General features: G+C 56.1%; 1 protein-coding gene across 6 annotated transcripts in view; it reads right to left on the bottom strand.

Moving 5' to 3' along the window:
- Nucleotides 1-7,383: 7,383 nt before the first annotated feature.
- Nucleotides 7,384-14,746, bottom strand: part of CDK5RAP2 (CDK5 regulatory subunit associated protein 2) — a 182,187-nt gene continuing 174,824 nt past the window's right edge. For all 6 annotated transcript variants that reach the window (XM_068552134.1, XM_068552136.1, XM_068552135.1 and 3 more), the window contains 3 exons: nucleotides 11,839-11,965; nucleotides 7,895-7,941; nucleotides 7,384-7,476 (listed from right to left, as the gene is read on the bottom strand). In XM_068552134.1, the coding sequence (XP_068408235.1) occupies nucleotides 7,420-7,476; nucleotides 7,895-7,941; nucleotides 11,839-11,965 (231 nt within the window). In that variant the 3' untranslated portion in view covers nucleotides 7,384-7,419. The remainder of the gene's footprint in view (nucleotides 7,477-7,894; nucleotides 7,942-11,838; nucleotides 11,966-14,746) is intronic.

The raw sequence follows: 14,746 nt of genomic DNA, 5'->3' as shown, positions 1-14,746 counted from the left end.
AGCTGCAGAGAACAGATGGTGCCTTCAGGGCCTACGAGGAGTATGGCAAGTCTGGCCCTCATGGGTGGGAGTGGAGTTAACATCCCAGGATACTGGAGAGGAAGGCCAGGGTCCAACTGGGGAGAGCTTGCATGCCGAGGAGGAAGGGGCACTCGGTCTTGGGAGGGTGTGTGCAAGCAGGGAGTGAAATGATAGGGCTTGTGATTGACAAGCTCACCTGGGCTGTGCACAGAGACCGGACGGGACAGTCAGGGGCAGGAGACAGGGAGACCCGTGAGGACCCAGGCCAGTAAGGAGGAGGTGGATGGAGAGGAGAGGATGGAGGCTGGGTGGGCTGGTGAGAGGACATCCTTCTGGGGAGACTGAAGTATCTAGGGGGTCAAGGGAGCTGATCTCAAAGACAGGGAGCCCCCAAGGGAGGAAGCGATTTGGGGGGAAAGGGATGCATATTACCCCCACCTTAAAGATGAGAAACCGAGGCCGGGTGCGTTCAGACCCCTCCCCGAGGTCAGCTGGTAGTCATGGGGCTGAATCCCGGGTCCTTCCTACACAACTGCTTGGTCCCTGCCGTCCTCGGGTCACCGGGTCACTCTAGGGCGACATGCAGAGTCGGCGGATGAAACAAGAGTCCCAGCTGGTCCCCGGGAGGCCACCTCCAGGCGGGTCTCCTCCTCACTGCCCCTGCACCAGGCTTCCTGCAGCAGCAGCAAGAAGAGAGCGGGATCCCGTGTCGCCAGAGCCGTGGCTCCCCCGCCTGGAGATGATCTGAGTCCCCCACCAGCCTTACTTCCAGCTTTTCTCTTCCTGCCTGTCCCCCTTTCCCTGGGCTTTCTCCCTCCTCTCACTGCAACAATCACCACTGGTTCCCCAAGGCCACAAAATAAAAGGCCCCAACTCTGGGCATCCTGTGTACAACTTCACGCTTCACACCCTCGCCTCAAGTCACCACCACGGGTCTCCTGGTGGCCTCTGTGCCCTTGCACAGGCTGTTCCCTCTGCCTGGAGCGCCCCTTCCCTACACCTCGCCCCGTAACACTCTGCCTACTTTGAAGGACACAGGCGGCGTGAACACCCTCCCCACTGCGGAGCCAGACCCAGACTTCTCTCCCTCACCCTCACCGACATGCACGCACACATGCACACACACATGCACGCACAGCCCCCGACATCCGCGCACACACACGCAGCTCCCCAAGTCCTCCTAAGAGTCTCGAATCCACCTCGCCGCCCTGTGCCTGGCCCTGGCCTGGATCCTCCCAGCAGCTTCACCTCATCCCCCGACTGCCCCCCCACGCTGTCCCTTCCCTGCCAGCTTGGCCTTTGCCCTGCTGCTCCCAGGATGCCCGCCTGCCTGGGGCTGCTGGCACCTGAGGCCTCGTCAACCTCTCCAAGCCGTCTGTCCCCACAGGTTCCCAGCCGGCCTTCGCCACTCGCCCACAGCATGCAGGGCATCTTCCCTGCCCACCTGCAAGGCCTTTTTCCAGGTGCCCCTGTTGTTATCATTTACAATACGTAACATAACGGGATGCTGGCCTCTCACCCACCAGCTCTGGGCGAAGGTGAGTGACGGAAGATGGTGAATTTGATTAAAAACAAATGTCTCTCTGAAACCCTTCCCATGCTGAGAGTCCAGCCCCGACCCCCCGAGAAATGGTCTTGCCTGCAGGCAGAGGCCACGGCATCAGCTAGGTTCTCTGAATACTCTAGGGGGAGAATATGAGGGGACCCTGAATTACCAGAAACACCAGTGTCATCAAAATAAAGTGACCCTTGCCAAGAGAACCGTGGTGAAATGGAAGCCAAAATCAGTTTGCCCATTTTGCAGAGAAGAAAACTGAGGCTCCAAGAGGGGAAGAAAAAGAGAAGAAAAGAAAAGAAAACACACACACACACTCAGGCTTCCAACCATTGGCTTCTGCAGCCAAAGAGCCTCAGGATCTGGTTCCCCGTGTCTGTGACCCCCGACCCCGCCGTCATTTTGGAGCCAGGACGGCCATTTCTCTTTCTTCCCTGCTGCCTGCCGTCACCGGCATCCAGCGCCACAAATGAGCTGGGGCCATACGTTGTTCTGTTTGGAAGAAGAAAATAGCATTAATACAAACAGAGGATCTTTTAAAAGCTGAAAACCTGTAATTATGCTCTCATGTGAATGCCTGTTAAAAACGACGTGATTCCGGCATTTGAGAGAGGAGCGTGTGGGAAGGCGGCCGGTGAAAACACCGTGTGGTTTTATTAACATCGTGATCCAGTAGGAGAGGGGCTCACCAGGCCCAGTGCTGCCCTCTGGGGTCAGGTGGGGGTAACCGCTTCTCCAAGGATGGGGTCAAAATGAATGAGTTGGAGGGGCCCTGGGAAACCTGGACGGAGGCTAGAGGGGTGAGCTAGCTGAGAGGTGGCTCCAGCTCCCCGTCTCCCGTTCAGGATGGAGAGGCTGAGGCCAAGCCTGGGACAGGGTGGGCTTTGCAACTGGAGGCAGGAACCTTCTGGACACCCTGCCAGTGAGGATCACACCCCAGCCCACCTGAGCCACCTTGCACTTACCATACTCAACAGTGCTTGCACGTAGCACAGTGGTGGGGACCTGGGCTCTGCAGCCTGCTGGCCTCCGTCTAAATCCAGCTCCACGGCCGACTGGCCGTGTGATCTTGGGCGGGTCACTCTGTGTCCCAGTCAGTCCTTTATCTGAGAAAAGCAGCATCTCCCCCATAGGGTTTCACATGATGGCCTGTGATATTACAATGCCTGCCCAGCTCACAGGAGCCCCTGAACAAGCCTTCCCTATTGGCCTCATTACTTGTCTGTTCTCCCCATCAATCTGAGTCCTTCCAGAAGGCGGTGGGAGAAGTTTTGGGAATGTCTGGTGAGTGAATATATTTGCTGGCCTGTGGCTGGCACTGGGGCCAGAGTGGTGAGCAATCACACGGGGTCTGTGCCTTCATGCCCTCCCAGCTAGTGACGGGGGGAGCGGGGCATAAGCCCCCCCAAAATCACACTCACACAAACCAAAGCCACAACTGTGGCCAAGTGCCAGTGAGAGGGAATCATCATATGTGAGAGTGAATGATAGGGGCTCCTGATCGGAAAAAATCCTCTGACTAGGCTCTGAGGCAACTAGCAAGAGAAATAAGAGAAGCCAGGGAAGTGGACGGGAGCGTGCTAGGCAGGGGGGCAGCATGTGCAAAGGCCCTGTGGCTGGAGAGAGGAAAGCCCTATGAAACTGGAGCATGGGGAGCTGAGAGGGCAGGCGGCTGGTGGGGAAGGAGGAATGGGCAGGGCTCAGCACACCCGGGGCCTGCAGGCGATGCTAAGTGCAATGGGAAGCATTCAACATTTTAAACCAAGAAGATAACAGGATCAGCTTTACACTTTGAGCTCTAGCTATGGGTGGGGACATTTGCAGAGGGTAGGGGTGGATGTGGGGAGGCCAGCTGGGAAGCCATTGCAGCAAGTGGTCCAGGTGAGAGACGATGGTCCAAGGTGGACCATCTGGAGATGAGTGAGGAATGGCCTTGAGAGGTAGAGTGGATAGTGAGGCCATGGTCGTGGACGAGACACAGCGGGTGAGGGAGAAGGAGGTGTCGAGGACGCCTCCAGCACGTGCTGCTGGCCAGAGGCAGGACCTTCACGGAGATGAACGAACAAGCAAACCCCAGTGATGTGGCCAATGTCCGGGCCTCCCAGCTGTTATAAATCTTTATCCCTCCCCATCATCATCTTGCAGATGAGGGAATGGAAGCAGGTTCTATTAGGAGCCCCAAGGGCCACAGCAAGACCCTGGGCCTCTGGACCCGCCCGCACCCACCCCACCTGGCGCCCAGCAGAGTGAGCTGGGAAGGCCCCATCTGCGGCAAGAGGTAAACACGACTGGCCCCGAAGGCAGCGTCCTGGGCTTCTCTGGAGACGGGATGAGTAATTCTGATAATTGAATTTTTGAGTTAGACTTAAAATATGGCCAAGATTGAAGAGGCAATTTGGCAGGGTCGGGAGCCCCCAGGCAGGTTTCTCTGCTCCACACTGCAGGAGAACTTATTAACAAGATCACTCTTCCTCCCTCCCACAGCCCCATTTACAAGCAGTTCTCAGGGCTGCTGTGGCGAAGAATTCAATTGTGTGTCTCTGGGCTCCAGCGCTGGTCACCCAAAGATGTCTTGGTGGAAAGGGCAGAGGGAGAATACTTGGGTTGTAACGCAGGGAAGGGCTGCAGGTTTTGGAAGAGACGGCATTTCAGGGAGACCCTGTATAATTCAGAGGACAGGATCATTTCGAGAACAGGTTTCAACAGACTCGGGTTCAGATTCTGGCTCCAGCCACGTGCTCAGGGGACAACGCTCCACCCCTCAGTTTTCTCCCTTGTAAAATGGGCAGGTGGTACAGATACACGAGACGATGCCCAGTGTGGCTACCGCTAATCAGGTGGGTGCCAGCCTGTGGGGGGCGAGCGGGCCCACAGGCAGAGGGCTGGTGCCTCTCTCCCCCGCTTCCTTCTCGCTGGGTATTTAGCCCCTGCAGCTGCTTCCCTCAGGTGCAGCTCCTCAGGCACATGTGGTGGTTAATTTCACCAAGAGGGAAATTGATGGGGGTTCTGATTAGGGCTTCAGAGCCTCCAGAATTCAGCTGCTGGTAAAATTAACTCACCAGGGACAGTGGAACTTCCCCGGAGGTCCAAATCGTCTTTATTTGTGGAGTTTGTTCTTGGCCCTAATCCAGCCCAGACACATCGGGCTACTCCTCCACCTCCCAGAGGAAGGCGGGCCTTCACTAGCCCAAGGTTGGGAATATTTTACACGATTCCAAACCGGGGGATAAAAATACACTTTGCTTTGGATTACTGTGTTCCTGAAAAGCCGTGGGTGACTAAAGCAAATGGCCAGCTGGATTCCCAGAAGCCCCTGCTCTCAGGCATCCTGGGTTTACCACCCAATGGGCCGGGGATGCACCATGATCCCCCCTCACAGCCTTTCCATCTCCCACAGGCCAACCACGTGCCAGGCAATATACTCAGAACTAGCAATGAAGCAGGCACTAACTGTGGGTGCATCTGAATCGGGGTCTGGCTTCCAAGGCTAGCCTGAGCTCTAACCACTGTACGACACCACCTAACCCCCAACTCCAGCCCTACCCCCCACTTACACTCCTGCGTTTTTGCACATCAACCATGGGAACTTAAAACGGAAGAAGAGTCACTGATTTTTGAAAGGCTCTTATTGTTCAGCTATTTCCAAATTACACAGGTTCACCCTGTGTGAGCAGGTCTGGGCTGAAATGTAACCCCCATTTTCCAGGTGTAGAGACTTGTAACAGAAGCGTCCCACTCGGGTCTAGATCCCGGCCTCCCGCTCCCTCCGCAGCACCATGCTGAGCCATCTCGGCCGCAGCTCGGAGACTCCCTTGAGGAACTCAACGGTGTTGACTTCTAGAAAAAGGAGCTGCCACAGTACTTTATACCTAAATCTGAGTTTTCCCACACCGGAATGTATTGAGGTACACGTGTCCACGTATTTCTCACGACAAGAACTCAGATGACAGGAACCCAAGCGGAGAAGGTCCTTACTGGCCACGTACCCGCCCATCACTTGATGGGTAAGAGGAGAAGAGGTGCGGCCCTGGGATGAGAGGCCCAGGCCGACTCCCAGCCCGGGCTTCTGCTCCCCTACTCCCCCTGCCTCCAGCTGATGCAATCACGTCACCTCAGGTCACCGTCGTGTCTCGGGAGCTGCAGGGGCAGCAGCGCAGAGCGGGTCGGGGTTTGGAAGGACAGGCGGGATCAAGGCCCGGCCCCACCACTCATAAGCTAAGGACCTTGGACGGGTCACTCGGCTGTCCTGTGAACACGGGAGTGGTCCTGACCTCCCCAGAGCCCCCACCTCCAGGGAGGTCACGGCGGGGGAGCCCACAGACCGTGCCGGACTGAGCGACGGAGCCACGGCACTCCGCATCCCCACGGTGGGGGGCGGATTCCTGAAGGACCACTCGAAGCCGCCTAGGCAAGGAAATGGTTGGGAGAGCATTCCAGAGAGAGAGCATCCCGGGCCGGGGCTGGGACGCTCCCAGGAGCTGACGTCAGCGCAGTCTGCCTGGAACGCGGAGGCGAGGGGGCGAGGCGGGGAGCCGGAGGTGCCGCAGGAGCAGCCCTGGGCCCCGGCAGACTTGTTAGGGGTGAGGGCGGGGCGGCGCGGCGGTCAGACCCGGGCTTTCTCTCTACACCTTGTCTGCTGCAGGGCCAAGGAGGGACCAGGTGGAGAAGGAAAAGGAACCACAGAAAGGAGCCTGTGGACGGGGACAGAGGTAAAGGGAGCAGAGACGAGGGTCTCCAAGCGGTCCAAGCAGAGGGGGGGGACAAGGGAGCGAGCAGGCTGACGGACAGGAGGCGGTGGACGGAGGGCAGAACGTCAGCATGAGTGACGCACAGGGAGAGCAAACCAGGCTGGAGGCAGAAAGGCCCAGGATGAGGGCAGGAACAGGGACAGAGAGGAGACCCAGTCGGGATTCAAAACGCTCCCAGCCGTGGGCTGACAAACGAGGCCCAGCTGCCCGGCTGCTCAGTGGCTCCGAGGTGCGGGGCACGGGGCCGCGAGGCAGAGAGAGCAGAGCTGGGCGCGCAGCGTCGCGTCAGAGCATGGCCGGGGAGCCCCCCCGCCTCGGGCAGTGCCTCCTGGGGCGCCCTGGGCCAGTGTGCGGGCTCATCTGAACCCGGGGCCAGGCCCTGCCCTGTTTACTTCTCGGGGACACCGCGAAGCTCGGGCAGGACAAATGCAGCTCAGGTGTGGCAAATGCACCAGGCAGGACCGTGGGGAGGAAAGACCACCACCATCATCAGGACACTGCGATGCCAAGTCCCCGGCCCAGGCCTCGCTGGGTCTTTCCCACGCTGGGCGCGGCACCCCCGCAGGGCGCTGCTCCGGACGTCACCGCGCCGTCACCGTGCAGTGCCGAGGGCGCACCGGGCACCCTGGCCGCACCACGTGGCATCGTTCCTCTCTGGTCACCGAGTGGGCTCAGCACAAAGCTCAGGCGACCTCTGAGCGCCACGCCAGCCCCAAGACCCCCAGGCTGTCCTGGGCTTTAGGCTCTGCACAATATAACTGCATCACCAGGTTGAAATGAGTCGTTTAATGAGCATCTTCAAACTGCGGGGCTGGCTGAGCACCAAGCAAATCTGGGGGGGGCGGGGGGGAACACGAGCCCACCCCGTGCCTGAGAGTAAAGCCTCAGCTCCGCGCCAGCCCCGGAGGTGACAGGCCTGGCCCCTGGAAGCTCCCACCCTATCTGACAACAACTCCACGCCAATCTTAAGGTGAAAGATAGGTCTCCTTTGGCCAGACAGCCCTTCTCCCCTCAATAAGCGGGAACCACGCTTGTAACAAAGAGACAGGACGAGCTAAGTGGGGAACCACAAGCTTTATTGGCTGAAAGTTCTCCTCAGGAGCCTGGCCTGCTGGGACTGGACGTTCCAGGATGGGCACTCCCGGGCCTAAGCTGGGAGAAGGGAGGGGAAAAAATGAGAATTTCAGGTCCCACGGAGGGTTTCTGGAGTAAGACTACTGACAGAATTAATGGTGAGAATGCTATTCTGAAACTACTTTCAAAGACATACTGTTTGATCAGTAAATATTTATAGAACCAGATGATAATGAAATATTTATCAAACGCCTACTATGTGCCAGGCATCGTTTGCTGTATTTCTCACTGGTAAAAACGGCAAACCAATAATTAGAACAACCATCAAAAACATGGGATGATAAAATGAAACTTTTCATGCGCTGCTGGCAGAAAAAAACAACTGACAGAGAACGTGTGACCGGGTTTCACCTTCAACTTCGTTTTTCGAAAAGAAGCCACTGCCAGCCCCACACCCATTCCCATCCCCCAAATGGCTTTCTCAAAGGGGCATCACCTCCAGGTTTCCTCTGGCCTTCCGAAGGACTTTGTGCGTTACAACCACTAAGGAAAGAGCAAAGAACGGGATGATTAGACATAGATGCCCAGGAAGACAGTGTAAAAGCCAAACGCAGGGAGGACCCCCAAGCCCCACATGGTTCAGGCGTGTGGTCAGCCCTGTAGCATCCAGACCCAGACGTGTAAGGCCCCACCTGCCCCATCACACACCCCAGGATCAAATAACCCACCAGAGAGGGTGGACCAGAGACCCCGCCTCAAGTCCACGCTGAGCCACAACCTCGGCGATACCAGAAGGCAGAGCGAGCGACACCACGTTATAGACGGAAACTGAGGCTCTGTAGGGCCAGCAGGACCCCCAGGGCCCGCCTCTGCGGGCTGGGCTCGTGGTGCCGGGCAGGGGACAGGCCTGCACCTGACTAGCGCCCCTCAGCCCCCCGGAGAAGCAGCGCTGGGAAGGGGGTGCGCCCGCTCCAAGCAAACCCACTCGTGAAGGCCAAGTCGAGGGTCGAGGGCACAGCAGTCCTCGGAGCGGGGGACCTAATGACGGGGAGGAGGACCGGACCGTGGGCGTCTCTCTCCTGAGCTGCCCTCCAGTGGCTCCCTGGGCCAGGCACACTCTACCTGGACAGCAGCGGGCGGGGCGGGATGATCTCACAGGTCCCTGTGATCTGACTGATGCCCTCCGAGCTGCGTGAGGCAGATCCCCAGCGCATCAGAACCCACGGGTTGGGGTGGGGGGGGGGGGGGCGGGCACAGTGCCCACTTTCAGGGCAGCAACTGTAAAGTAAGGTGGCTTCTTCCCTCAGTCCCTGTCTTGTCCAACAAACGCCAGCAGCAGCAGGAATGCCGCCACTGAGGCACCGAGGGGAGATCGGCCCGATAAGGGATCCACCTTAAACAGGCTTTGGTGATGGCCAGGGACTCCGGCTACCCCCAGGGAGGACACACAGGCTTCTGGAACTGGGCCTTTGGCCAGTGGGGCCCAAGGCTGAGAGAGTCTCCCCGTCGGTACACACGGCCCAGCTACCCAATGGCTTATTCAGAATAGGTGCCATGTGGTAGCCTTGAGAAAATATTTCTTGCCTCACGAAAATTTCCATCTGGAGGTGACGAAGTCTGTTTGCAATCTGTGACACCGCGGGAGGGGACAGATGGTGTGGGCTTTGTTTTTAACTGGGCAAAGTGAATTTCAGAGGTGCCCACTGCCTCCCTGTGCCCTTCCCCAGCCCCACGCCGCAGGGCAGACATTCTTAACCTGGGCCCAAGGCTATGCGTTGGAGCGCCCTAAATCCTCAGAAACCATGTGCAAATCTTGGTGTGTACAAGGATGCGTGCATCCTTCTGGGGAGAGAGATCCCCTCTCCTGAGATTCGCCAAGGAGCCTGTGACCCGGAAAAGATTCAGTACCATGGCTGTGGAGGTTAAAAATAATGTTAAAATAGTACTAAAAGTACAGAGCGATCTAAGTCTCACCTGGCGCAAGTGTGAAGGGGCCCCATGTCTGAACTGCACTGCCCACGTTCAGAGCCAGAAACTCCCACTGAGATGAGAAGCCCGAGGGACAGAGCGGGGAAGAGCTCGTCCCAAATCAAGGCTGGCCCCAGGCAGAGGCGTGACTAGAACCCAGGTCTGTCTGACTCAGCACCCGCTCTTTCCACCTCAGCAGGGCACTGGCAAGGAAGACACCAGCCTCAGTGGTGTCCAGCGGTGACAGGTGGTTTGCCAGCTGCGACCTCAGTGCACACCCCCCAGGGATTCCTGTCTACGTACGGGCGGGGAAGTGAAGTGGGCGGCTCCAGGTCACGTGGGGAGGGTCTCACGGTCACCCTCCCCCTCCTCTCCCTGCAGACTCCGGGAGGAGCTGGAGTGTTCGCCTTGGCCCAGGCAGGGAGCAGCCCCAGGCCCACGCTCTTCCTCGTCACCAGGCGGGGAAGGGAGAGGAGGGGACACTACCCCAACTTCCACTCAGTCCCTTAGAGCCAGAGCAGACCCCGGGAGGCTGGCGGGGTTTGGGGTCTTTGGGGCAAGTCACAGGCCCGGCTCAGTCACCAGCTGTGCAACCTAGGGTAAGCCCTCCCCTCAGCCGCCGCCGACTCTGTGTCGGGCCTGGGAGGGAGATGCGGAGAGGGTGGCACCGTCTTGAGCGCGGGAGACGCTACGACACGTTTGAGGTTTTTCTGACTATTAATGGTTTGCCGCCACCTGCATGCATAGAATTCACTCTGACCTCATGGAATAAAGGAGTCAGAGAACTAACACTTATTGAGCACCCCTTCTGTCCCAGGAAGAGTACCAGAAAGTTGAGGTATCACTACCATCCCTCTTTTACAGAGGAGAAAACAGGGGCACTTTTTTTATAAAGTTGTGATGAGCAATCCGGGCCCATCCGGCCAGTCCGAGCCCTCTGGAATTACCGTCTCCGGTTAGAGATGAGGAATCTAAAGCTCAGAGAGTTCAAGTCATTTATTCCGGGTCACGCGGGAGAGCGGAGATCTGAGCCGCGCTCACTAACGATGGCAGGCAGGCTCAGCGACCCGGGACTCAGGGCTGGGTTCTGTCCTCTGGACCTGCCGTGGTAACGCACCCATCTGAACCTACTTCCGAAATATGCTCACCTGCAAACGGGGGTAACTTCACGTTCCCTGTGACTGTCCCGGACAACGGCTACAGGGCAACGCCAACGCCGAGAGCGCCCGTGTTCCCTGGACTTGGGGGCTGTACGAAAGCGCCCTTCCCACCGCCTCAAAAGCTGCTCCAGGAGCCCGACCCACCTGGTCCACAGCCACCTCAGACACGGCCTCGATGGCCCTACCCCCACCGCGCCCCCTCCAGCGCTCCTCTTCTCTGCCAGTGGCTTGAACCCCTAGGCGGGAACCCCACGGACACCCACCGGTCTGCCAGGGCTGCCTCCTCACCATCTTTCCGCCCCACCCCGCCCTCCGTGGCCCTGCGCAGCCCCCAAAGAGGCCTCCCCGCCTCCCGGCCCCTCCGCGCTCAGCCAAGGGGACCTAACACACGACGGGCCCCGTGAGCCCTGCGGCTCCTTCTCGGGTCTGGTCCACGAGGCCCCTCGCGACTCAGGGATGTCGAGGGGCTGGCCCCCCGAGGCCCGGCGGGGCCTGTGCTGCTAGGAGGCTCCGCCGCGCGCACGAGGGCACGGGAGCCGGGGGCTGAAAGCGGGGAGGTGGTTTCCACCTCTGAAGCCCCCGGGGCCAGGGCTGGGGCGACCTTACAAGCGTTACTGGACGTCTCCGGCCTGGCGTTTCCATGTCTGTCTAGGAATGTCTATCTCAAATCGGTGCCCTCCTCTGGATCCCACTGCCCGGCCGTAGGCCCTCCTCACCTGCCTGGACCAGCCGCCAGCAAGCCCTTCTCGACGCAGATGGACAGTCCGCTTGGAGTGGGAGCCCCCGTGGCTGCCACCCGAGGCCTCTCACACGGCGGCCCCGGGCCCCCAGGCCCCTCCCACCTCCACCTGCCACGGGCAGCTCCAACTCCCGCAACATGCGCTGCTGTCGGCTTTTCTCACAGGCAGCCTCACTCCTTGTCCCTCTGCCCCTGCCCACACTGTCCCCTGTCCACCGGACCAACACCGACTCCTCCTGGAAGACTCAGGTCCGGTGTCTCTTCCTCCAAGAAGCCACCTCCCAGGACAGAGTGACCCCCTCCCCATCCCACCTCGGCGCTCCCAGAGCCCCTACACATGTTCCCGTCACTGCACGCCACACACCTGTCTCCCCAGGGAGATGACAGTCCCTGGCACCGAGCGGCCCCTCCACAGAGGTCTGTTAAGTGAACTCATCTGTCTGGGCGGGTCAGGAAGGGTGAAGTATGAAAGGAAACCCGTAAACAGGTGGTGTGAGGACAACCCAGGGCTGGGTTTTCAGTCCTCAGAGGCAGGCAGTGGTCAGACGTGGTGGCCACCCCCCAACTACTCACACTGATCAAAGATGACTTTCTCCTGGTTCTTGCTCAGCTGCAACAGCTTCATGGTGTTTTGCAACTTCTTTTCTTGTTCAAACAATTTTTTGTGTAGTTTGCCGATCTCTGCCTTCAACTCTCCAGTCTAAAGAGAAAGGGAATTAGAAAAATGAACAAAGGATATAAACGTCAGATCATATAGAAAGAATTACAAAACCACATAAAAAGCGCTCAACCTTACAAACAAAGGTATCTGAATAAAAACTAGAAGCCATGTTCTGCTGGTCAGATGGCGGTGAAGGTGCGGTGCGGGCAAAGCCCTCTCACGACTGCTGGTGGAGCTGTGAACTGGCACAGCCCAGGTGGAACCACGCCCGGCGAGATGCAGCAGGATGTAAAATGTGCTCAGCCCTCTGACCCAGCAACTCTACACTGGGGCATTTACCCCAGGGAATGGTAACGCAGGCACGAGAAGATGCCTGCGCCCCAGGATGTCCACCTCAGCCCTGTTCACAGCAGGACAAAAACAAAACCTGATTTGTTTCACTGGGGACTTAGACGACTCAACTACGATACCTGCATACAATGGAAGGGTTTTGCAGCTATTAAAAATGATGTTGTAGAAGTTCATTTATTGACATTGAAAGATGATCATAATTAGTGACAAAAGAGCCCAGAACAGCTACTGTGCACCACGCACTCCTGTTTCGTAAAATTGAACACATATACTTCTATCCACAGGTGTGTATATCAAGATGTCTAAACTATTTGATGAGAGAGACATCACGAAAATGTTTATAGTGTTTCATTTCTGAGAGATGGGATCTGGAATAATCATTTTCTTAATTTATCAGCATTGAGGGTTTTTTTCCAAAAACTATAATGCTGATATTTTTTTAATGCTTAAATCTTTTTTTTTTTTTAAATTGGAGTATAATTGCTTTACAATGTTGTGTTAGTGTCTGCTGTACAATGAAGTGAATCAGCTGTATGTATACCTATATCCCCTCCCTCTTGGGCCTCCCTCCCTCCCACCCAGCTATGTCATCACAGAGCACCGAGCTGAGCTTCTTGTGCTTTACAGCAGGTTCCCACTAGCTATCTATTTTACACAAAGAGAATATAAAGGTATTATTAGGCGAGTATGATCTATTAGGAGAACCAGAGGTGAGGAGAGTGGATGGGTGGCAAAACCAGAGTCCCCAGACCCCCGAAGTGAAATGTGAACACGATCGCGGCTGTCTTAACCAATCTCCACTGAACTCGTTCACGGGGTTAAGGACAGTCCCCCTTCTCATAAAATACCCGGACTGTCAGATACCCCGGCACGGGCCACCCTGTGCTACACTGAAATACCTCTGCTCCCAAGAGGGGAGATGTTGGGCTGTCAGCTTACGAAGAGCCACTTTAGTTTGTCCCCAAACTTGTTTATGGCTGTTGTACTTGTAATCAGTTATATGATTTAATTAAGTATTAAGTAAACCTATGAAATATCTGTATGAAAAGAGAGAACCGGTTGAATGAAAACCAACATATGTTTCAGCAAAGACTTGATAAAGACGAGTCACTAAAAAAACCACATTTCTGGCAAATTAGGTGTGGGTGAATAAAAGATGTGGGAGGAACACAGTCTAGAAGGATTCTATATTCAAATTGCTTTGCAAGTGCCTAAGTTTTTTCTTCATCTTAAAGAAACGGAAATTGGAAGTGACAGACATACATTATGGATGTAGTTTATGAAAGAAAGAAGATGTGGAACTTCAATCAGCAGACCCATATTCAAAGAAAAGGCCCTGGCCCTACATCAAAAGAGTGGCAAATGAATGTACATTTAACTGTTTTAAGTTAAACTGAAATGTTTAAGGTATGTATCATTTTTTGATTCCCTACTTTAACCTACTTTTAAGATTAACCAATTGTGTCGGCTACAAGGACTTCAACTGTGCTTCCAAAACAGATCCGAATTTAAACATAAGGTTTTCTTTGATTCTTCCTCAAGCTGAGAGCCCAGAGATTTGTGTTCTGGTGGTGGCTTTGTAGGCCACACGTTCTGGGACAAAGTCACTCGACATTCAGAGCCTTAGGTCCACATCTGTGAAACAGGGATGATGCCTGACCCGCTCGTCACGCTGCAGTACAGTGAGGCTCAGACGAGAGGATGCCTGAAGACAGGGAGAATGATTATTGCTCACCTCGCCTGGCTAACCTCTCCTGCTCTTTCTGAAGTCAGCTCAGGCATGACCCCCTCCAGGTCTCCTGGAGACCCTTCTCTACCAGGAGTCGAGGTTGGTTACTGCTCCTCTGGGCGCCCATCGTGCCGAGTGCTTCCTCTAACATCGCCCATTTCATGGTGGATTGTAACTGCTCATTTACTTGTTTGCTTCCCCGCCTAGACTACAAGCTCCCTGAGGGCAGAACTCAATTCTTCCCTCTGACCCCCAGCGTCTGCCATGGAGTAGGTGCTGTGAGACCATCCGTCAAGCGGTGGGTTCACCTGTGCTCTCAAAACACCCTGGACGCCCTGAATTCTATCCGGCACTGAGGACGAGGAATTTTCATTATTCATCTGTCTGCTGTTCCTCTGAACTAAAATCTTCCTTGTTACAGGGTGAAGACACCATGGTAAAGACAGCAGGGCTCCAGAGCCCAGCTCCGATGCTTCTAGCCGCTAAGATGATGGAGCAAGGGAGCTTCAGTTCTTACTTCCAGAAAATGGGAATACTGCTACTTAACCCTCTGAAGGCTCCCGTAAGGGATAAAAGGAGTTGCTGAGTGTAGAGCAGAGTACCTGACACCCAGCAGGAGCTCAACAGAGCAACTCTTCCTCAGGGCCACAGAGCTGAGCTCAGAGCTGGGACTTACTCGTGAGTGTGCTGCCCGACTTCTGGAACTGCTGTTTTTTTTTGTTTTTTTGTTTTTTTTTGGC

The sequence above is a fragment of the Eschrichtius robustus genome, chromosome 10 (genome assembly GCF_028021215.1).
Source record: "Eschrichtius robustus isolate mEscRob2 chromosome 10, mEscRob2.pri, whole genome shotgun sequence".
NCBI lineage: Eukaryota > Metazoa > Chordata > Mammalia > Artiodactyla > Eschrichtiidae > Eschrichtius > Eschrichtius robustus.
The sequence above is the reverse complement of the archived record's forward strand: the minus strand, read 5'-3'. Positions and strand labels throughout refer to the sequence as shown.